General features: G+C 48.1%; 1 protein-coding gene and 2 non-coding genes across 3 annotated transcripts in view; 2 read left to right on the top strand and 1 right to left on the bottom strand.

The window, feature by feature from the left end:
* LOC148143992 (uncharacterized) overlaps positions 1-24262 on the top strand; it is a 59966-nt gene extending 35704 nt beyond the window's left edge. The window contains exon 3 of the mRNA XM_087975290.1: positions 23947-24262. Coding sequence (XP_087831416.1) covers positions 23947-24262 — 316 coding nt within the window. The remainder of the gene's footprint in view (positions 1-23946) is intronic.
* trnaw-cca (transfer RNA tryptophan (anticodon CCA)) lies at positions 1266-1337 on the top strand. The gene has a single exon. It is a non-coding gene; the product is annotated as a tRNA-Trp (tRNA).
* Positions 17663-17734, bottom strand: trnae-uuc (transfer RNA glutamic acid (anticodon UUC)). Its single transcript has one exon. It is a non-coding gene; the product is annotated as a tRNA-Glu (tRNA).
* Positions 24263-24622: the final 360 nt, after the last annotated feature.

The following is a 24622-nucleotide window of genomic DNA, read 5'->3' as shown; positions in this document are numbered from 1 at the left end:
TGGACTCTTGTTATCTCATATTTGAAGGCTTCCCATTTTCCAGCAGTCCTTTAACCTGCGAACATCTGCCCCAATCAGCTTTTGAAAGATCTTGCCTAATACCAGAGTCTTTCTCCAATTTAGAACTTCAACGTTTGGATCTGATATATTATTTTCAATCACTATTCTAATGCTAATAGAATTATGGTTGCTGGCCCTTAGGTTTTGCACCCTCGCCAGTATGTACATCCACATTGTGAATTAGAAAATGTACTTGAACACACTTAACAAATTCCTGTATTTGGCAGATAGGTAAATGGGCAGGAGTTATACCTTGGGTACACTCTTCCTTCATTCCCATCAACCCTAACCCCATTCCTACCCCAATAGTCCAACGGCACTTTCCCCTGCAACTGCCGAATGTGTGACACCAGCCCATTTACCTGCTCCCTCCTCACTATCCAAGGGCCCAAACTTACCTTCCAGATGAAGCAGCACTTTACCTGCACTTCCCACAACCCAGTCTACTGCATTTGCTGCTCACAACGTGGCCTCATCTACATTGGGGAAAACGAAGCATAAACTGGGTGACTGCTGCACAGAACATCTACGTTCTGCCTGCAAAAAAGACCCTGAGCTTCCAGTTGCCTGCCAATTCCACACCTCACCCTATTCCCTGGCCAACATCTCTGTCTCAGGCTTGCTGTAGTGTCCCAGCGAAGCTCAGCACCAGCAGAACGAAGAGCACCGAATATTACACTTGGGGAGCATACATCCCTCTGGGCCTGAAATCCATAGTATCCTCGTCCCTTCCACACACACCAAGTCTTGTTATCACATAGTCTGTCATTACACACTACCTATTCTTAGCCATGAACAGACTCCATTCACCCTCCCACGCAAATCGTTATCAACTCCTTTTCCTGTCCAACAGTTCTTCCCTCGCTTTGGGCTCTGTCCTGATCTATCATTTACTGCATCCGCCTTCCTCCCACAATATCTCCTGCATCTAAACCAACGTTTTCCCAATCACCATCAGTTCTGTGGAAGGGTCACCGGCAACTCCTGTTTTTGTTTCTGATATACAGCATCCACAGTTCTTTCTCCTTTTTATTGAGGTAGAGTTGGAAATTGTTTCGAGAGACAGAAGGAGTGCGGGGGCGAGGGGGGGCGGTGGTGGAGACAGAACAGACATGAACTGTTGATCTCCATTGTTCCTCAGAACGTAAAATCATTGCAGTGCGATCACTTCCCTTAAGCATGAATAGAGGTCCATTGCCAACCGTGAGCTTGTGGCGCAACGGTAGCGCGTCTGACTCCAGATCAGAAGGTTGCGTGTTCAAATCACGTCATGCTCACTAACGTCAACTTCTTGCAGTTCAGATCAAGAAAGGAGTAGGTTCACTCCGTGTATCTGTTGAGCCAAATCTTCTTTTCGGAAACTTTCGATCAGACGTGAAGCTTTGCTGTCTGTTTGATTTGTGAACACTGTGTCAGGGAGGTGGTGTGCCCATTTTCTGGGTAAATGCGCAACTCCCCTAGTTCATCACGGGATTTAAACACAGCCACCTCCCTCTGGGCAGCCGCTTCGCTCAGTTGGTGACAGCGCGGTGTGAGTAACATAATACCGATACTTTTACAACATAATCCAAAGATTCCCAGCTTTATGTTTCAATCTATCAGGAGAGTGACAGCGAGTTCAGACAGAAATGTTTCCCACCAACATCAAATCCTTTCCTCTCACTGGACACAGTTAAAATTATCTTTATTCAACAGGAGGAGCGGAAACTCTAGTCTGACGGCCTCTCTCCACATTAACGGTGAGCCTGAATTTTATAAATGGTGTCAGTAAAATCCAGTGGCGGACACTGATTTGGTTCAATCGATTTTTTTGCCAAGAGTAATTCACCGAGAGGATGTTGCTGTGTGCAACAGCGTGGGGAATTACTGCAGGGCCTCCAGCACATGGAACACACCGCAAATGATGTGTTTCACCTTCACCAGTTTATTCCTATCTCGGAGAAGAGAGGTTTGACGATTCGGAACATAGCAGCCAGACAGAGGACAGGAGAAGAGCACTCAGACCTTCACAAGCTTGTCACCACAGCTGGGTCATCGTGGCCGTGTATCAGTATGGGATAGTGAGCTGCATCTTCTGACTGGAAGCACAGCAAATTGGAGTGCTGGTGGGACTGTCACACAGGAGAAAACGGCTTCGACCTATCAACTGGAGTGGCTCCCAATGCGCAACTCCGCTCACCTCAACTGAATAACTGTAAACAAATTACTCCGTGATTCAAAGGAATACTCGGTTTTGAATCTGCATTGTGTCATGTACCTTCGAGAATGATGTCAAAACACCTTCATTGCTGTGATGGAGTATCCTGTTGGGCAGAATATATCCGTTGTCAAATTTCCTACGTTCTGTTGGCCCAACTCCGATTTCACTCAGAATCACGAAATGTGGGACAGCGCAGACTGAGGCCATGCAGTCCACCTTAGCTCTGCTGGCTCAACACAATATGTAAATAAGTGTCTCATTCTGTCGCCTTCTCCCTGTAAATCTGCACATTGTTACATTGAACATGCCCACCGAATTCCCTTTTGTGTCCATTGAATCTACCTCTTTGTCACTGTCAGATAGCGACTTACTGACCCCACTCCCTGTGCGAAAACGGTCTTCCTAATGTCAGTTTTACTTATTTTCCTGATGACTTTAAATCTCTGCCAAATCATTCTCGATCCTTTCAGGCTTAGGAGCATTTTCACTGCATTATTTCCTCTGTCTAAAACCCTCATGACGTGGAAAACTTCAATCAGACAAGCTTTCAGCCCTCTGTTCTCCAAAGAGAGCTGCCCCAAACTTTCCAATCTCCCTTCATTGCTGACATTCCTCAGGACGGTACCATTCACGTTAACCTGTTCAGCGCTTCCTTAAGTATCATCCTCAGAATTGAGCATAATACAGGTGGAGGATTCATTCAGACTCGGATTGCGCGGGCGAAAAATCTGCAATACTTGTTCTCACTTTGAACAAGTGTTTCCCTTCGCCGTGTTCACTGCAATGGCAGCTCTGCGCCGTCCCGAATTCAGGCAGTCCGATCTTATTTAACGAAGCGGCTTTTTGAGAATATTCATCAGGTATTTTTGCTCAGGTCAATTTAAGGAATGATGGTTCTCCTGGGATTGGAACCCAAGAATTCTCACACGGCTGCATATGCTCGAAGACCCAAAAGCTAGAATCATATCCCAGACTAACGAGCCACCAGCCATGGGTGCAACCACCTCCGGAAGCAGCTGAGACCTGCTCAGTACGAAATACATTGTGCATTGCTCCCAGAATTGCAAGTAGGGAAGAGTTTCAAGAACATCTACTTCTCAATCTGTCTCGCTGCTTCCAGGACGCTGCTGTTTGTCCTGTCCCCAGTGACCGGGCTCTCTCCACTGGTGGATAATTGAACCATTTCGTTTCTACTTGCAAGCTGTGCTGGTGGAAGGCAGAGCCCATTCACTCTTCTGCTCTCTCACACTATTACGTAAGGCAGGAGAAGTCAGTTACAGACATGCGTAGGAAATGGGCAACTTTGAATTTGTTCCAAAGGTCCTGTTAATGGAGAGATAGAAAGATGCTGTGCTGTCGGGACAGAGAGAAATGGACACCGGAGACTCTTCCCTCAGGTAAATTGATATCAGTGCATTTTTGTGCAGCCTGCTTGGTGCTCAGAATTTGTCTTAACACAACAATCCTGCAGGAAGTCTTTTCTTACACCGTTGGTTTCTTTACTGCGGGAAATGGACTAAAACAGCAAGTCATGTGTTTCAATTTCACCGGTTCATTGCCGTCTGAGAGAAGAGGTTTCACATGAGACACACCGACAGAGACCAGGACAAGACAACTCAGAGCTCCACAAGGGTGCCAGCGCAATTGTGTAAATTTCACTTGTGTATCGATGTGATATATTGAGCTCAGATACCCGAAGTTTTAGGAAACAAATGACATGGCAAGGAAAAGAACAGAGCGCCGTTATACGGGAAAGCTACTAAAGACATTAAGTGAGTAGGAGAAAATGGTTTCGCTTCTGGGTTATGATCCCAGCATGCACCCGTTGTGCCATTCTCCTGCATTGCACGGTAGCTTTTCCAGAGAAGTATTCAGCTTTCCATCTGGCGTGTGACTTGCCTGTTCGAGAATGACATCAAAAGATCTTCACTGCTGTAGTGTCATGTGCTGTTGTGCAGACATGTCGCCGATGTGCAAATATAAACTCAGAGAGCAATGTACACTAGAGACTCTGAGCCAGCTGAAACTTGCTCAGTGTGAAATACATTCCACATTGCTCCAAGAATTGCAAGCAGCAAAGTGTTTCCAGAACATCTGCTTGTCATTCTGACCACGGGGCGCTGATATTTGTCTCATCCCCAGGAACTGGTCTATCTCCACTGGCGGATAATTAAACCAATTTGTTTCTACTTGTCCGCTTTTCTGGAGGGAGGGAAGAGTCCATTCGCTCTTCTGCTCTTTAACTCCATATCCCTTGGGGTGAGAGGTATCACTTACACTTTGTGGGCGGCACGGTGGCACAGTGGTTAGCACTGCTGCCTCACAGCGCTAGAGACCCGAGTTAAATTCCCGGCTCAGGCGACTGACTGTGTGGAGTTTGCAGGTTCTCCCCGTATCTGCGTGGGTTTCCTCCGGGTGCACCGGTTTCCGCCCACATTCCAAAGATGTGCAGGTCAGGTGAATTGGTCATGCTAAATTCCCCGTAGTGTTAGGTAAGGGGTAAATGTAGGGGTATGGGTGAGTTGGGCTTCGGCAGATCAGTGTGAACTTGTTGGGCCGAAGGGCCTGTTTCCACACTGTAAGTAATCTAATGAGTGGGAAGTGATTGTGAATTTCCTCCAAACGTCTGTTATCAGAGAGATAGAAAGATGCTGTGCTGGTGGGGGAGAGAGAAATGGACACCGAGGACTCTTCCCTCAAGTAGATTCATATGAGTACATTGTTGTGCAGCCTGCTTGGTGTTCAGAATTCGTCTTCACGCAGCAATCTTACAGAAAATCTCTCGCAAAGTGGGCATCGCTGTCATCGCTGCGACCGTGCAGCAGTTAACATCTGAGCCGAAGTGCCCCAGATGAAGAGAATCCGAGTGAAACCTTCACTCACTGAGAGTCAGCCCCACGGCAATGAGCTGCGGGACTGCAGGCAGTCCAACACGGAAGGGACGGTTAAATGAACCATTGTCGCTCCCTCAGCCTCTCTGTCCCACAGACAGGCAGCGGGACGGCATAAACACGTACCATCGCTCTCCCGCCGACAGAGGCGGTCCAGCCCATCGTGTCCACGACGACTCTCTGCCACGTGTCTCTCTCTGAGGTTATTCACAATCAGTGATATCTGTCCGAATACTAAGGGACTGTGTCTGAGTGGTGATACAGTTTCTGACATGCTGATCCTCTTGTCATTCACGTCCAAACCGGCGAGGCGAATTACGGCAGGGAAGGCACGAAATCACAAGGTATGCGTCTCAGCTCATTGGCATCTCAGAGAAGTGGGTTTGCGATTCAGTTCATAGGAAACCGACGAAGAACAGGAGAAGACCACTCAGACCTCCAAATGCACGTTACTTGAACGGTATGAGTTTCGCGACAGTATCGGTATGATACGGGGCATTCAGACACGCAGGACGTCTCAATGCTGAACAGAGAGCCATCACAAAGAAAAGTCGCTCAAGGAGACACTGAACAATAGCAGAGGATGGTTTATATCCATCGACCTCTGGGTTATGGGCCCAGCACGCTCCCGCTGCGCCACTCTGCTCTTATGCCCGCCCATTTCCACAGGTCCCTTCAGCCTTTCGTCTGGCGCGTGGCATGCACGTTCGAGACTGATGTCAAAGATCTCCACTGCTGTCGTCTTATATGGTGTTGCGCAGACGTATGGAGGCTGTGTAAATACAAACTTTTTCTAACTTCCCAAATTCTGTTGGTCGAACTGTGATTTCACTCTGAATAGACGCCATGCGGCCCGCCTTCGCTCTGCTGGGTCGACACAGTAAGTGAACGTGGGTCTCTATTCGTATCATTCTCTTGCCTTCTCCATGTAATTCTGCACATTGTTACTTTAAACATGACCACCGGATTCCCGTTTGCGTCTAATGAATCTGCCTCTTTGTCAGTGTCAGTTAAGGATTTACTGATCCCAACCACTCCTTGTACGAAAGCGTTCTTCCTAATGTCACTTTTGGTTCTTTTCCTCATGACTTTAAAACTCTGCCGAATCGTTGCCGATCCTTTCAGGCGTGGGAGCATTTTGACTACATTACTTTCTCTGTCTAGACTTCGCAAGCTTCAATGGGGCCAGATTTCAAACTTCTGTTCTCCGAAGAGAGCTGTCCCAAATTTCCAATCGACCCTCATCGCTGACAGCCCTCAAACACCGCACCACTCACGTCAACCTATTCAACGGTATCGCCAATCATTTCACTTCGCTGTTTTCTGTCCCATTGGTTCGCCAGGGATCCCAAACTCGTTTAACGAAGGTGCTTTTTTGAGAAAATTTAACAGGCACGTTTGCACAAGTCATGAAACGCGGGCTCGTCCGGGATTTGAACCCGGGATCTCTCACACGTCCACGTCGTCGAAGACCCAAAGCGAGAATCACACCCCTAGACCAACGAGCCACAACGTCAGAGCGCCTGCGCCCCCGCTCTACCTCTGGAACCGGCTGAGTCTGATCAGAGTGAAGTATCGTTGACATTGAACAGGCAGGGGCTGTTTTCTCTGGAACGTCGGAGGCTGAAGGGTGACTTTATGGAAGTTTACAAAATTATGAGGGGCATGGATAGGATAAATAGGCAAAGTCCTTTCCCTGGGGTCGGGGAGTCAAGAACTAGAGGGCATAGATTGAGGGTGAGAGGGGAAAGATATAAGAGAGACCTAAGGGGCAACATTTTCACGCAGAGGGTGGTGCGTGTATGGAATGAGCTGCCAGAGAAAGTGGCGGAGGCTGGTACAATTGCAACATTTAAGAGGCGTTTGGATAGATATATGAATAGGAAGGGTTTGGAGGTGTATGGGCTGGGTGCTGGCAGGTGGGACTAGATTGGGGTGGGATATCTGATCGACATGGACGGGTTGGACCGAAGGGTCTGTTTCCATGCTGTACATCTCTATGACTCTATGAACAGCTGCTTCACATTCTGTCTCTGCTGCCGTTTGCCCGTCCCCAGGAACCGGGCCCTCTCTACTGGCAGAAAATTAAACCGTTTTCTTTCTAAACTTTTCTCAGACACCGGAGTGACCAGTGACAAGCATTGCCCTCCTCAACATGGGGTACAGAGAACAGGAGAAGACCCCGCAGACCTCCACGAGTGTGTCATCTCAACTGTGCACATTGGGCCTGTGCATCAATGTGAAATATTTACGTCGAAGTTTTTTGGGAAGCAGATGAGAAGGCGAGGTGCACAACAGTGCGCCGTGATGCGGGAAAGCTGCTAAAGCCGACATTGAGTGAATTGGAAAGAGCTGGCGGGAAAGAGAGCAATGTACACTGGAGACTCTGAGCCAGCTGAAACTTGCTCAGTGTGAAGTACATTCCACATTGCTCCAAGAATTGCCAGCAGCAAAGAGTTTTCAGAACATCTGCTTGTCTTTCTGTCCCCGGGATGCGGTTTCTGACATGCGGACCGTCTTGTCATTCACGTCCGAAACGGCGATTTGAACCCGGGATCTCTCTCAGATGACAAGCAACATGAGTTTGACTGGGACAACACGACTGTTCTCGGACAAGCCAAAACAGAGAACAGCCAGGGAATTCCTAGAGGCGTGGCACTCATGCACATATTCTATCAACAAGCACATCGACCTGGACCCAACATACCGGCCACTGCAGCGGACAGCTGGAACTGACAACCGGCAGTGGCACGGCGGCACAGTGGCAAAGTGGTTCGCACTGCTGCCTCACAGCGCTAGAGGCCCGGGTTCAATTCCTGCCTCAGGTAACTGACTGTGTGGAGTTTGCACATTCTCCCCGTGTTTGCGTGGGTTTTCTCCGGGTGCTCCGGTTTCCTCCCACAGTCCAAAGATGTGTAGGTGAGGTGAATTGGCCATGCTAAAAAAAAAATGCCCGTAGTGTTAGGTGCAGCGGTAAATGTAGGGGAATGGGTCTGGGCGGGTCGGTGTGGACTTGTTGGGCCCAAAGGGCATGTTTCCATACTGTAAGTAATCTAATCTAATACAGATCACAAAAATGCCGGAGAAACAGCACAGAAGCGCTTCACAGGAGCCTCCCAAGCACTGAGGATGTCACCTAGACAGGGGACGAAACGTCTGCAACACAAATTCCCAGCTCGGCGAGCAGAATCACAACAAAGTTTTTGCTTGCAGGAACTGAGTGACATAAACAGGATGCTCTCAAATTTCGGCAGGAATAACACTTCCGTTCAAGATTTGCGGCAAGCTTTGTAACTCGGCTGCTGATTGTCGCAGCTCGCCGAGCTGGGAAGTTGATTTGCAGGCGTTACATCCTCTGTCTAGTTGACATCTTCAGTGCGTTGGACCCACCTGTGAAGCGCTGCTGTACTGTGTCTTCTGGAATGTATTTGGTTCTGTTTCTGCTGCTTTTGTTTGACCGTTCTGATTGTTCGCTGCAGTGATAGGCATATGTCAATGTGTTTATTGGTGGAGTCCGTGGATGAGTGCCGTGTTTGTTGAATTTCTCTGGCTGACCTCTGTTTAGATGTACTATGACCGTTGTGCTGTCCCAGTCGATTTTATCGTCCTTGTCATCTGTGTTTGTGTGGGTACCAGAGATAGTGTTTAATGGGTAGATGTTGTTCATGGTTACAGATTGCTAGTTGTCTGCCTGTTTGTCCTGTACTGTCGACTTTTCGTGCAGCCTTTGCATGGAAGCTTGTAAACTATATTTGTTTTCCACATGATGTGGTTGAGTCTTTTGTTCTGGTGAGTTGTTGTCTGATCGTGGCTGTCAGTTTATGGGCTGTCATGAATCCGAGTGGTCGGAGATGTCTGGCTATTAGTTCTGTGAGGTTTATTATATAATGTAAAGTGGTGAGTGTGTTGGGTCGTAGCAGATCCTTGTCTCGTTGTTTGTCTGCTCGGCCCTTGTGGATGAAGTTGCGGGCATATCCGTTCCTGGTGAAGCCTCTGTAGACGTGTTCTTCTTCCTTTCACAGGTCGGCAGTGCTGCAGTGTGTAGTCACCCTTTGGAACAGCGTCCTAATGCAGCTTCTCTTGTCTGTGTTTTGATGGTTGTAGTTCAGGGTCTGGTCTGGGGATGTGGCTTTTCTGTACACTTTTGTAGCACATCCCCCGTTCTGTGTCCTTTCTCCCATAGACCGTTAGCTTCCAGTTTCCTGTCACTTCAACTTCCCACTGTGTTCCCATGACACCATTTCAGTCTCTGATTTGCTGCAGTGCTCCCACAAGGCACAGCGCAAGCTGGAAGAGCGGAACCTCATTTTCTCCTGAGAGACCGTGCTACCTTCAGGACCCAACGCCGAGTTCAATCATTTTAGAACCTGTCCACCTTCTTCCACTGTCTTTACCCGCCCACTCATTCCATCAGTTCCGAAGACGGATCGTTGGGCTCAAAACATCATCTCTCCTTTCTCTCCACAGATGGACTAGACCTGCTGGTTTTGTTAATTTGAAAATGAACAAACTGAGCAGGGAGACAGAATGAGAAGCACTGTTCTGGAAACTCTTTTGCTGCTTGCAATTCTGAGAACAATGGCGAATGTATTTCACACTGAGCAAGTCTCAGCTGGTTCAGGAGGTGCTGGAGCCAGTGGCTCGTTGGTCTCGGGGTATGATTCTCGCATTGGGTCTTCTAACGGGCAGACTTGCGAGAGATCCCGGCTTTCTTGACTTGTGCAAAAATGCCCGATTAGACTTCTCAAAAGGCACCTTCGTTAAACGAGGCTGGGCTCCCTGGAGTACGAATGGGGCAGGTAGCGGGGAAGTGAAATGATTGGAGATAGCGTTGAACAGGTTGACGTGAGTGGTCCCGTGTTTGAGGAAGGTCAGCGATGAAGGTAGTTTGGAAAATTGGGACAGCTCTCCTCGGAGAACAGAAGTTTGAAATCCGGCGTGGCAAGTTTTCCAAGTCATAAGGGGACTAGAGATTGGAAACAATGTCGTGAAAGTGTTTCCACGCCTGAAAGGATCGAGAACGATTCGGCAGCGTTTTAAATTCATGAGGAAAAGAAGTAAAAGTAACATTCGGAAGAACGTTTTCGTACAAGGAATGGTTAGGGTCAGTAAATCCCTGTCTGACAGTGATAAAGTGGCAGATTCAATGGACACAAAATTGAATTCGGTGGTCATGTTCGACGAACAGAATGTTCATATTAACACAGCCTCCACACCTCTGCGCAGCAGTGTATTACATAACAGCAGTGGAGATCTTTGATGAGTCTGGAACGTGCATGCCAGATGACTGTCGAAAAGCTGAAGGGTTCTGAGAAAACGCACGGCATACGAAACACAGAGTGACGCAACGAAAGCGTGCGGGCCCCACAACCCAGAGGCCCATAGCTCGAGAACATCCTCTATTGCTATTGCTCAAACTCTCCTTGAGCAGCCTTCCTTTGTCGTGAGTCTCTGTTCTATATCTTTCCTTTGCATCTACTCCCCAAAACTTCGAGTGTCTGAGTGACATGTATCGTACTGACCGACTCCCCAAATTCACGCAGGCGAAGTGACTCGCTTCTGGAGGTCTGAGTGGTCTTCTCCTATTCTCCGTCGAGTTCCTCTGATGTGAATTGTGAAACCACTTTTCTGAGATGTCAATGAGCTGATAAAGTTGAAACACATGCCTTACGTTTTTGTCCATTCCCTGCAGTAATTCGCCATGCCGGTTCGGACGTGAATGATAAAACGGTCGGCATGTCAGAAACCGCATTACGACTCAGACACATTCCCCCACGATTAGGACAGATCACCAATTGTGAATAACTTCAGAGAGAGGCAAGTGACAGAGAATCGCCGTGGACTCGATGGGCTGAACGGCTTCTGTCTGCGCGAGAATGATGCTACGTGTTTATGCCGTCCCACTGCCTGTCTCTGGGACAGAGAGGCTGAGGGAGCAAAACTGGTTCATTTTTAACCGTCCCTTCCGTGTTGGACTGCCTGCAGTCCCTCAGCTCAGGGCCATGGGGATGACTCTCAGTGAGTGAAGGTTTCACTCGGATTCTCTTCATCTGGGACACTTGGGGCTCAGATGTTAACTGCTGTGCTGTCGCAGCAAAGAAAGCGATGCCCACTTTGCAATAAACTTTCCGTAAGATTGCTGCGTGAAGACGATTTCTGAACACCAAGAAGGCTGCACAACAATGTAAATTTACCTGGGCGAAGAGTCCTCGGTGTCCATTTCTTTCTGTCCTGCCAAAACAGCATCTTTCTATCTCCACGATAACAGACCCTTGGAGAAAGTTCACAATCAAAGTTGTTCATGTTCCCCGCATTAATGTAACTGACAGCTCAGACCCCAAGGGTTTCAGAGAGAGAGAGAGAGAGAGAGAGAGCAGAAGAGCGAATGGACTCTACCCGCCCCCGACCCTACACCTCGTCCCACCCCCAGAACAACGTACAAGTAGAAATAAAATGGTTTAATTATCCACTAGTGGAGGTAGTCCAGTTCCTGGGGATGAGACAAATATCAGCGCCCCGGGGACAGAATGACAAGCACATGTTCTGGAAACGCTTTGCTGCTTGCAATTCTTGGAGCAACGTGGTATGTACTTCACACTGAGCAAGTTTCAGCTGGCTCAGTGTCTCCGATGTACATTGCTGTGTTTGCCGCCAGCTCAGAGAGAGAACAATAGGAAGGACGTAGGAGTGAATAACGATCCGCGTGAGAGGGCGAATGACTGTTAATGGAGACTGTTAGCGGCTAACAATACGTAGTGTGTCATAGCAGACGAGGTGATAACAAGGAGTCGTTTGTGTGGTAGGGGTCAAGGACATGGGGGAGTTCAGGCCCTAAAGTTATGGAACTCGATATTGAAGACCGGAGGGCTGTATGGTCTCCAAGTGGAAAATGAGGTGTTCTTTCATCTGGAGCAAGAACACTGCTGCAAGCCTGAGACAGAGATGTTGGCCAGGGAACAGGGTGATGTGTTAAAGTGGCAGGCAACCGCAAGGTCAGGGCCTTTATTTCTGCGGGCAGAACCGGGATGTTCTGCGAAGCAGTCACCTAGTTTATGCTTCATGCTACATTGGGGAAACGACACTGTGAGCAGCGAATGCAGTGGACTAGGTTGTGGCAAAAGTGCTGCTTCACCTGGCAGGTATGTTTGAGCCCTTGGATATTCAGGAGGGAGCAGGTAAATGGGCAGGTGTTACACATTCGGCGGTTGCAGGGGAAAGTGCCTTGGCACTATGGGAGGTGGGTGTGGGGTGTTGCGAGTGAAGGAAGAGTGGAACCTATTGTTCTCTCTCTGAGCTGGCGGCAAACACAGCAATGTACATCGGTGACTCTGAGCCAGCTGAAACTTGCTCAGTGTGAAGTACATTCCACATTGCTGCAAGAATTGCAATCAGCAAAGCGTTTCCAGAACATCTGCTTGTCATTCTGCCCCCGGGTCAGAATGCCCACTTTGTCTGATCCCCCGGAACTGGACTATCTCCACTGGTGGATAATGAAACCATTTTATTTCTACTTCCACGTTGTTCTGGGGGATGGGACGGGGTGTAGGGCGGGGGGCGGGGAGATTCCATTCGCTCTTCTGTTCTCTCACTCTCTCTCTCTCTCTGAAACCCTTGGGGTGAGAGGTGTCAGTTACATTAATGCGGGGAACATGAACAACTTTGATTGTGAACTTTCTCCAAGGGTCTATTATCGGAGAGATAGAAAGATGCTTTACTGGCAGGACAAAAAGAAATGGACACCGAGAACTCTTCGCCCAGGTAAATTCACATTGCTGTGCAGCCTTCTTGGTGTTCAGAAATCGTCTTCACGCAGCGATCTTACGGAAAGTCTGTTGCAAAGTGGGCATCACTTTCTTTGCTGCGACCGCGCAGCAGTTAACATCTGAGCCCCAAGTGTCCCAGATGAAGAGAATCCGAGTGAAACCTTCACTCACTGAGAGTCATCCCCATGGCCCTGAGCTGAGGGACTGCAGGCAGTCCAACACGGAAGGGACGGTTAAAACTGAACCAGTTTTGCTCCCTCAGCCTCTGTCCCAGAGACAGGCAGTGGGACGGCATAAACACGTAGCATCATTCTCGCGCAGACAGAAGCCCATCGAGTCCACGGCGACTGTCTGTCACTTGTCTCTCTCTCTGAGGTTATTCACAATCGGTGGTATACGTCCTAATTGTAGGGGACTATGTCTGAGTCGTGATGCGGTTTCTAACATGCTTGTCATTCTCGTCTGAACCAGGGTGGCGAATTACTGCAAGGAATGGACAAAACCGCAAGGCATGTGTTTCAACTTTACCAGCTGATTGGCATCGCAGAGAACTGGGTTTGCGATTCAGTTCAGAGGAAACAGACGAAGTACAGACTACCACTGAGACCTATAAAATCTTGCCACATGAGTTGAGTGGATTTGGCGAGTGCATCGATATGCTACATTTGGACACTCGGTAAGTAGACGCAAAGGCAGGCAGCTTGCAGAAGAGAGCACCGATCTTAAGGAAAGCAGCTCGAGGTGACATTGGACAACAAGCAGACGACGGTTTCGATCCATCGGTTATGGGCCCAGCACGCTCCCGCTGCGCCACTCTGCTGCCACGCCCTGCGGCCCTTCCACAGAATACTTCAGGTTTTCGTCTGGCACGCGGCAGGCACGTTCGAGCCTTATGTCAAAGACCTCCACTGCTGTCGTGTAATATGCTGTTTCGCGGACGTATGGAGGCTGTGTAAATATAAACTTATTTCTAAATTCCTACATTCTGTTGGTCGAACTGTGATTTCACACTGAATCACAACATGTGTCACAGCGCAGACGGAGGCCATGCGGCCCACCTTCGCTCTGCTGGTTCTACACTTAAGTAAACGTGTGTCTCTATTCGTTTCATTCTCTCGCCTTCTCAGCGTAAATCTGCACATCTGAACGTGACCACCGAATTCCCTTTTGTGTCCATTGAATCTTCCTCTTTGTCAATGACAGACAGGGACTTACTGACCCTAACCACTCCCTGTAGGAAAACGTTCTTCCGAATGTCACTTTTACTTCTTTTCATTGTGACTTTAAAATTCTGCCGAATTTTTGAGGTAGAGGTAAACAGCCAAAGATAATCACCGTCACTGCTTCCCTTCCATCGACTCAACTTTGTGAAGCAGTATCTTTCACTGGCAAATAAAACACCTTTGTCCTCAGGTGCCTGCTTCATTTCGACCACGACTTCACGCCCCTCACTGTTCTAGTCTCATTTCCAAACACTTGGCTCATATCCTCAAAAGCAGCTCTGCGGGTATCTCTTGTTCCACCCTGACAGGCAGTGGGTTGCAGATTCCCGACAAGTCCCAATGTGATTGAAATATTTCAACCCCTCCACTGGTTTGCATCTTTAAAAATGCCGTGGAGCAATTTCCCTTTCCTTTTGAAGACAGTTCTCAACTGTAGTCGGCAGGGTTCACACCTGCGTGGGGAAACCGCAATGGATTTCAAGTCCATCGCATTCACCACTCGGCCCACCAATACAGAACCACACTGACAGCTTCATTTCCCAGGTCTCTCTGCCTGTGGAGCTGAGAAAGAGTGAATCATTGCAGAGTTTGTTTGAATCCAATCATTTCACAGGTTTCGAAAGGGTTAAATATCTGCACATGGCGAGTCTGAAAGATGAAATGGATGTTCAGTTAAAAAGAAATACAGAAATTGCAGGAGCAACTCAGCAGGTCAAGCAGCATCTGTAGAAAGAGAATCAGAGACAACATTTCAGAACTTTTTTTTCCTCATCCAGGTACAGCCAAACCTACTGAGTTGCTCCAGCAGTTTCGCTTTCTGTCTCGGACTGTCAGCATCCGCATTCCTTTACGTTAGAAATTCAATCAATTCAGAAACACCTTTGTGCTTCCTCAGTGGAAAAGATTTCCGTTTGGGAAACATTTTCCTGACACCATTAAAACGCGCAACTTTGCAGTCAAGAAAGCGGTTGGAGCGTGAACAACAAACACGCCGTCCCTGGGTGGTCTCGAACCATGAACCGTCCGTTTACGAGCCGAACGCGCTGACCAATTGCGCCACATAGACAGGTCCGAGCATCGCGAGCACAGTCTCGTTGAGGAAACTACTATTCAATTCATAATTCAACCTGCCCCGCCCAGAATTACCATTGTCTTCTTTCAGTTCAAACACAGCGAATACTGCAGAAAGCCAACGGGTCGAGCTGCATCTGTGGGAAGGTAAACAGAGCCGACGTTTTGAGTGTGTTACGGTTTTTGTTCAGAACTCAGTGTTTTGTCTCTTCCCGAAGTTGGTCCAGGTCTGTGTCTCAATTGGCAAACACATGGCAAGTGCAGTGCCGCAATGTGAAGTTATCGTCTTGGCTGTTTTAAAAAAAAGCAGTGCATTGTTTAAATGGTGATATATTGGAATGTGGAGAAAGTGAGGACTAGAGGTGAAAGTCGAAAAATGTGGCACTGGAAAAGCAGAACAGGTCAGGTAGCATCTGAGGAGCAGGACAGTGAACGTTTCGGACACAAGCCCTTCATCAGGAATGATGTATTGATGTACAAAGGGGTCTCAGAGTCCCCCACACCAGTCAATGCCAGTTGTCGGGCAGATGCAGCAGGCAATGAGCGAGGAAAGTGGTATATTACGAAGAGGAATTCAGTTCAGAAGTGGGGTCATTAAACATATTCAAGGCTAAATTCATCTGAGTTTTGAACAACAAAGAAGTGGATGGTTATGGGGTGGAGGTAAGAAAATGGTTTTAAGACCAGTACTGGTCGGTCACAGAGTATGACAGCACTGAACAGACCCTTCATCCAACTCGTCCATGCTGAGTATGTTCTCAAACTAAACTCGTCCCACCTACCAGTGTTTGGCCCATAAACCTTCGAACCTTTCATATTCATGTACTTATCCAAATGTCTTTTAAACGTTGTAACTGTACGTGTATAAAATCATGAGGGGTATGGATAGGATAAATAGACAAAGTCTTTTCCCAGGGGTGGGGGAGTCCAGAACGAGAGGGCATGGGTTTAGCATAAGAGGGGAAAGATACAAAAGAGATCTAAGGGGCAACGTTTTCACGCAGAGGATTGTACGTTTATTGAATGAACTGCCAGAGGAAGTGGTGAAGTCTAGTACGATTGCAACATTTAAAAGGCATTTGGTTAGGTATATGAATAGGAAGGGTTTGGAGGGATATGGGGCCGTGTGCTGTCAGGTGGGACGAGATTGGGTTGGGATAGTTGGTCGGCATGGACAAGTTGGACCAAACAGTCTGTTTCTGTGCTGTACATCTCTGTGACTCTATGACTTCTTCTGGACGTTCATTCTGCACTCAGACCACTCTCTTAAAAACGATCCTTGTTCTGTCTTTATAAAATCTTTCTCTACTCACCTCAAAATATTTGCTCCCTGATCCTGAAACCCCCAGCTGAGGGAAAGGACACCTGTTGTTCACCTCATCCGCATCCCTCATGGTTTTATAATCCTCTATATGCAGTGTGTAGTGGCTCATTGAAATAATGTCCTGATGCAGCTTCGTTTGTGGGTGTTGGGATGATTGCTTCGGTGGTTAAGCACTTGGTTTGCGTGTGTTGTTTTTCTGTAGACGCTAGTGTGAAGTTCCCTATTGACTGTTCGCTCTACTGTGACATCTAAGAATGGCACTTTGTTGTTGTTCACCTCCTCTTCAAACCAGGAGCCCCCCTCAGGCCATAGTCTCACTACTTGGAACACCAATATACAGACTAGTCAAAGGCCTCCACTGAAGACTAAAACACCAAGTCGAAGATTCACGCCACTCCATTTATTCCATCCAAGAATTCCTGAACACCAAAGACACTAAGTTAGAAGAGGATGGAATAATGATGTCCTTTGACATAACAGCCCTGTTCACATCCATTAACATCAACGTGGCCAAAGAAAACTGAAGACACTACTCGAAGAACCAAAGACACAAATACAGCACCAACTTCATCAGCAAAGATAGCACTATCCACCTCGTGGAACTGTGCCTTAACCACCCACTTCATATTCAGTAACAAGCCTCAAACAAATCAACGAAACACCCATGAAACCACCAGTATCAGGATTCCTAGCAGAAGCAATAATGCAGAGTCTCAAACCAACAGCCCTTCCAACGATCCAACCCAAACTTTGTTGTCCGCCACAGTGATGACACTTTTGTCATCAAAAAATGAAGTAAATTAGAGGAAACCTACAACACCATCAACAATATCCTTACTGGCATAAAATTCACAAAAGAGGAGAACAACAACAAAGTGCCATTTCGAGATGTCACAGTAGAGCGAACAGTCAATGGTAAATTCAAAACAGCGTCTACAGGAAAACAACACACACGAACCAAGTACTTAGCTACAGAAGCAATGATCCCTACACATACAAACAAGCGTGAATCAGGACACTATTTCAACGAGGCAATACACACTGCAGTAGCCAGTAACGACGAAGACCAACAAGGAACTGTACAGCGCATTTAAGGAGAATGGGTAGACAAAAGATCCACTGAGAAATACTTCCCTGACCGAGAATCGAACCCGGGCCGCAGCGGTGAAAGCGCCGAATCCTAACCACTAGACCACCAGGGAGACAGCAGTGCTCCCTCACAGCTCTAATGTAAATTGCTTCCCTGCCCGGAAATCGAACCTGGGCCACGATTGTGAGAAGGCTTCCACCAATGTCATTGCTTGTATCCATTGCTCCCGATGCGGTCTCCTCTACATTGGGGAGACTGGAGACTCCTCGCAGAGTCAAGTCACAGCGCTTGAGGGAACATCTCGCCTCAGGCGACTGACTGTGTGGAGTTTGCACGTTCTCCCCGTGTCTGCGTGGGTTTCCTCCGGGTGCTCCGGTTTCCTCCCACAGTCCAAAAGATGTGCAGGGTCAGGTGAATTGGCCATGCTAAATTGCCCGTAGTGTTAGGTAAGGGGTAAATGTAGGGGTATGGGTGGGTTTCGCTTCGGCGGGTCGGTGTGGACTTGTTGGGCCGAAGGGCCTGTTTCCACACTGTAATGTAATCTAATGTAATGTAATCTAATCTAATCTCCAGGACACCCGCACCAATCAACCCCATCACCCTCTCAACTCCCTCTCCCACTCTGCCGAGGACATGCTGGTCCTGGGCCTCCTCCATCGCCGCTCACTCCCCACCCGATGCCTGAAGGAAGAACGCCCCATTTTTCACCTCGGATAAATTCAACCCCAGGACATCAATGTGGACTTCACCAGTTCTCTCATTTCCCCTCCCCCCACCTTACCTCAGTTCCAACCTTCCAGCTCAGCGCTGTCCTCATGATCTGTCCTCCCTGCCAATCTCCCTTCTCAACTGTCCGCTCCACCCTCCTCTCTGACCTGTCACCTCCATCCCCACCCCCATTCACTTATTGTACTCTTTGCTACCTTCGGCCCAGCCCCCACCCCCCCCTCCCCCCCCCCCCCCCCCAATTTATCTCGTCATCCCTGGAAGCGTCCTGCCTCTATTCCTGAGGAAGGGCTTTTGCCCGAAACGTCGATTTTCCTGCTCCTCGGAAGCTGTCTGACCTGCTGTGCTTTTCCAGCACCACTCTGATCAAACCTTTGGTTTCCAGCATCTGCAGTCCTCACTTTTGCCTACCCAATAAACCCAGTGTGACGATTTCACATCAACAAACTGACACTAGCAGACACAACGTCTGCAGAAACCCTAGCCACATTACTTTACATTAAAGACATCTGTGAAATGATGTCCAGACAACTCAACTCTCTCAGCATTAAACAACAGATAGTGAACCTTCAATACAAACAAACCGCGAACGAATGTTATTTACAAAATACCATACAAGGAAATTTATACATGAACTCTGCCGCACAGTTCTCTGTGGCAAGAAATGCTGGGATGAGATAAGGAAGATTTTTTTCAGCCAAAACGAATGGGAACTAACTGGACAGCCATTTAAAATCAACGCTGTCAGGCCACGATGGAAGATTGGAAGGGACAATTAGTTTTCTTATTTCCTGAAGATTTACAAAGCTGAGACTGGGTTTTGGTGTTTGTTCCCTTTCCACTCCCAGAAGCCGCAGTGGTTGGGGCGGTGAGTTGGAGAAAGTGAAATGTGCCCGTGAGCAGCGTGTGGGGCTCTTTCAGCTTCCCGTCCTCTGACAGCGCTGTGACGTGACTCTGATGTTCTCAGGGACACTTACTGACGCGAGACAGTGAAAAGATTCTCATTCCCGCAGATCGGGAATTCAAACCGTATGCCGGCTTCAGGACAATGAGAAAGATTAATTGGGGTGTGTGAAGAAGCTGTGAGCTGCATTTCAAAGAGGTAGGTGGAGTCAGATGCGTCATCCATTGCGGACCTGACGCCGCCATGCTGCAGAGTTCTGACGTTATACGGACATGGGCAGCAATGGGAACATTCACAAGGTGAACAGCCAAAGATAATCACCGTCACTGCTTCCCTTCCATTGTACCAAATTTGTGAAGCAGTATCTTTCACTGGCAAATAAAACACCTTTGTCCTCAGGTGCCTGCCTCATTTCGACCACGACTTCACGCCCCTCACTGTTCTCGTCTCATTTCCAAACACTTGGCTCATATCCTCAAAAGCAGCTCTGTGGGTATCTGCTTGTCCCACCCTGACAGGCAGTGGGTTGCAGATTCCCGACCAGTCCCAATGTGATTGAAATATTTCATCCCCTCCACTGATTTGCATCTTTAAAAAAACCGTGGAGCAATCTCCCTTTCTTTTTGACGACTGTTCTCAACTGTAGTCGGCAGGGTTCACACCTGCGTGGGGAAACCGCAATGGATTTCATATCCATCGCATTCACCACTCGGCCCACCAATACAGAACCACACTGACAGCTTCATTTCCCAGGTCTCTCTGCCTGTGGAGCTGAGAAAGAGTGAATCATTGCAGAGTTTGTTTGAATCCAATCACTTCACAGGTTTCGAAAGGGTTAAATATCTGCAAATGGCGATTCTGGGTGTTTCATCCCGAAAGATGAAATGGGCGTTCAGTTAAAAACAAAACCAGAAATTGCAGGAGCAACTCAGCAGGTCAGGCAGCATCTGTAGAAAGAGAATCAGAGACAACATTTCAGAACTTTTTTTTCCTCATCCAGGTACTGAGTTGCTCCAGCAGTTTCGCTTTCTGTCTCGGACTGTAAGCATCCGCAGTCCTTTACGTTAGAAAATCTATCAATTCAGAAACCCCTTTGTGCTTCCTCAGTGGAAAAGATTTCCGTTTGGGAAACATTTTCCAGACACCATTAAAAACGGGCATCTTTGCAGCCAAGAAAGCGGTTTGCGCGTGAACAACAAACGCGCCGTCTCGGGGTGGTCTCCAACCACCAACCTTCCGGTTAACAGCCGAACGCGCTGACCAGTTGCGCCACAGAGACAGGCCCGGCCCTTCCTGCACAGTCTCCTTGAGGAAGTTACTATTCAATTCATAATTCAACCTGCCCCGCACAGAAGTGCCATTGTCAAAGCACTGATAACATGGTAGTCTGGTGTCAGCTCGATTTCAGGTCCTGATTTCTCTGTCCTCTGGTCCCCCTGTTCCCACAGAGTAAAATGTTGTCTGTTCTCAGCTCTACTCGATTTCTGCTGAATCTTTGACCCCCTTTTACACCTTCTGGAGCAATAAAATATTCTGAGCCTCCAGGAAATGACACCTTATTTTTTCCCCCTCCTGATTTTAAAAATCTCTATAAAGTTATCTGTCAACTTGCTAGGCTTCGTTGGAAAAATGTCCCAGCTTCTTCTTAACTCAAACCCTCCATTCCCAGCAGCACGCTGGTAAAGTAGGGAATAGGGATTCGTATCAAATCACATAAATGTACTGTCTGAAAAAATCTGGCTGTGTTCTTGCCTGAGATATTGAGAGTCCCTGGTGTAAGTAATTACGAATGCAATTATTTTGGTCACAGAATTGAACAATCATTTTGCAACAAAGGGGTCTACTCTGATAAGGAGATAGCGGTCATTTCTAGGGTAAGTGAACAGTTTGTAGATCAGGGAGATGAAGTTCCAGACACTTGGGAAAGGCAAGAAATGACTGTGATAAATAAGACAAAGAACTGTGGATGCTGGAAAACTGAAACAAAAACTGACAACACTGGAAAAACTCAGCAGGACTGGAAGCATATGTGGAGAAAAAACAGAGTTAAGGTTTCCAGTCCAACAACTCCTCTTCAGGATTCTGAAATAGTGTGTGAGAACCTCTTAAGACTACTGCTCCGCTTTAAGACAATAATACACAGGAGCAGGATGAGGCCATTTGGCCCATCGAGTCTTCTTCACCAGTCGATCATGGCTGATATATTTCTCCATCCCATTCTGCTGCCTTCTCCTCATAACCCTTGACCCCTTACTAATCAAGAACCTATCTCTGTCTTAAATGCCCTCAATGACTTGGCATCCTCAACCCTTCTCCTAGTGGAAACATCATCTTCACATCCACACTATCCGGTCATAGAGTGGCACAGCGCTGCCTGACCCACTGTGATCTTCAGCATTTGTTGTTTTCAGGAAGGATTCCAGCATCTACAACAACGCGCTTCTAAATTTTGTACCCTGTTGGTTAGCTCTCCCTGGATCCCGTGAGATTTAACCTGACTCAACAATCCACTGTGTGGTACAATTAACAAAGTTCCCAGGCCCCACCTCCTTTTGCACACGTAAGTAGCACAATCAGTGGTGAGCACTGCTGCCTTACCGCACCAAGCACCAGCGTTCGATTCCAGCCTTGGGGCGACTGTCTGTGTGGAGTTTGCACATTCTCCCTGCCGTGTCTGCGTGGGTTTCCTCCAGCTGCTCTGGTTTCCTCCCAAAGTCTAACGATGTGCGGTTTCGGGAGAAGTGACCATACTAAATGCGCCCAGAGTGTGCAGTAAGTGTAGTGTAGTGTAGTGTAATGGGATAGGGGAAATTGTATGCATGGGTTACACTTTGGATGGTCTGCGTGGACTTGTTTGGCTGAATGGCGTGTTTCCACATTGTAGGAATTCTACGTGGCATTCCCCCAACTCCAGAGTCTCAGCACTCTTGGCTTTTCCCATGGACAGTGTTGGGGAGGGAAACAATGTTTTACACGGGAGGGAGGTTCAGCGAGTGTGAAGCTAAAAGTACACGCAGTGCATTACTTGAGCTGTTTTCCCCGGTATACCAGAGGCTGAGGGGTGACCTTACAGACGTTTATAGAGTCATGCGAGGTATGCATAGGTTAAATAGACAAAGTCATTTCCCGGGGATGGGAGAAGTCCAGAACAGGAGGGTAGTATGTTTGGCGTGAGAGAGGCAAGTGTAAGGCATGATCTGCCGGAGGAAGTAGTGGATGTAGGTCCAATTATAGCATTTAAAAGGCGTCTGGATGGATATATGAACAGGAAGAGTTCAGAGGGATATGGGCCAAGTGCTGGTAAATGAGACGAGATTAATTTAGGCTATCTGGTCGGCACGGATGAGTTGGACTGAAGGACCTGTTTTTGTGCTGTGTATCTCACTGACTCTGGCTTGCCCATAATGTTTGCCATGCCTGTATGTTCAGTTTCTGTCTGGTGTCGGTGCCAATGCCTTGATATCCCATTTCCTCCACCTCCCCAGATGTTAACCATTCCGTGTCTGGTTGTTTCTCAAGAAGCTGCATTGAAGGTTCATCCTGAGTTGGTACTTTTTTTGCTTCCCAAAATCAGACTTACTCACTCCTACATATCGTGAAAGATACTAACTTTCAGGTGGATGTATCCAAAATTCAGAGGTGTCTGTCTTGATGTTTTCACTTTTCGGTCTCTGTAAGATCCTGAATCAGTATCATGGGGAGAATTAGTTTGAGCGGAGTGAGAATAGAGGGGTGAGAGGGGGTGGGATGGTGCTTTCAATTTTGTGGAAAAAGAAAAGAATGTTCTGCGTAAAGTAGAATTGCTTGTTTGGAATTTCTAACCTGGACTGACAGTGATGATTTTTGTAATCTCTTTTTACAGATTATTTGAAGATCTGAAGACGGAAGTTTCAATATCAATAGCTGAAGGGCTTTGCCTGAAATATTGACTCGACTGCTCCTCGGATGCTGCCTGATCTGTTGTGATTTTCCAGCATTGCACTTTGACTCTGACTCTCCAGCATTTGCTGTCCTCAATTTCACGTCAATGTCTGAGAGTCACTGAATCCATCGGGACGATAACAATTTTCGACCATGATTCTGTGAGAAGGAACCAAGCGTTTTAGTTCCTGTTTCAGTACGTTTTCAGCATCAGTGAGACTGGAAGAGAGACCCTACTGTTGCAGCACTTTGGTTGTGGAGCCAGTAAATGTTATACAGACTGGGAAGAGGAATTCACGGCAGAGAGGTACTGTACACGCGTTTGTGTGCAGGTGAAGCTTCGGTCATGGAGAAACCTAAGGAATCCCGTCCCGTGGAGAAACCGTGGAAGTGTGGCGACTGTGGGAAAGGCTTCCGTTTCCCATCTGACCTGGAGACTCATGGGCGCAGTCACACCGGGGAGAGAGTGTTCTCCTGCTCTGAGTGCTTAAAGGGCTTCAGCAATTCCTCCCGCCTGCTGAGCCATCAGCGGGTCCACATTAGGGAGAGACCCTTCAGCTGCCCTGAGTGCGGGAAGACCTTCAGCATTTCCTCTGTCCTGCAGAGGTACCAGCGGGTCACACAAGCGAGAGGCCATTCTCCTGCCCCGAATGCGGGAAGGCCTTCAGCTATTCCTCCGTCCTGCTGACCCACCGCCGGGTCCACATATTGGAGAAGCCCTTCAGCTGCTCCAAGTGCGGGAAGGCCTTCAACGATACCTCTGCTCTGCTGAGGCACCAGCGGGTCCACACCGGGGAGAGCCCGTTCTCCTGCCTCAAGTGCGGGAAGGGCTTTAACATGGCATCCCACCTTCGGGTCCATACCGGGGAGAGGCCCTTCCCCTGCCCAGAGTGCGGGCAGGCCTTCAGCAATTCCTCCCACCTGCTGAGGCACAGACGGGGCCACACTGGGGAGAGGCCGTTCACCTGCCCCGAGTGCAGGCGGAGGTTCTCATCATTCTGCACCTTGCAGAAGCACCAGCGGGCACACCAGTGCTCCCAACAATCTGATTCTGCTGGTGAAACTGCGGTGGGTCACTGCCAGGACTGAACCCCTGCCCATTCTGACAGTGCTTGTAGCGGGAGAGTCGGTCGGATTTTTTTGTTTTATGCCGTCGTGCTCCCCACCCCCGCAACTTTGCTTCCAGTGGGCACTGCTGCTCGTTGAGACCAGGAGCTGTTCTCTCTAGTGTTTTCTGTCCAGTTAAAGAATTACTGGCTCTGTCTGGGAACGAGCCCCAGTCTGTAAGAAATAGCTGAATACTTTGGGGTGTCTATTCACATTCAGCAGTGACTTTGAAATTAAATTTACGGTTATGTGCCTGTGAACAACTCATCATCGAAGGATTGCCCAACGGCTTGGCAATCCATTGTTGGGAATTGATTGCTTCAATTGATAATTTAAAAAATT

Source organism: Chiloscyllium plagiosum, unplaced genomic scaffold (genome assembly GCF_037043375.1).
Source record: "Chiloscyllium plagiosum isolate Xiang-an unplaced genomic scaffold, Cpla_swu_hap1 HiC_scaffold_27, whole genome shotgun sequence".
Lineage (NCBI taxonomy): Eukaryota > Metazoa > Chordata > Chondrichthyes > Orectolobiformes > Hemiscylliidae > Chiloscyllium > Chiloscyllium plagiosum.
Note: the sequence above shows the minus strand (reverse complement) of the source record. Positions and strands in the feature narration are given on the sequence as shown.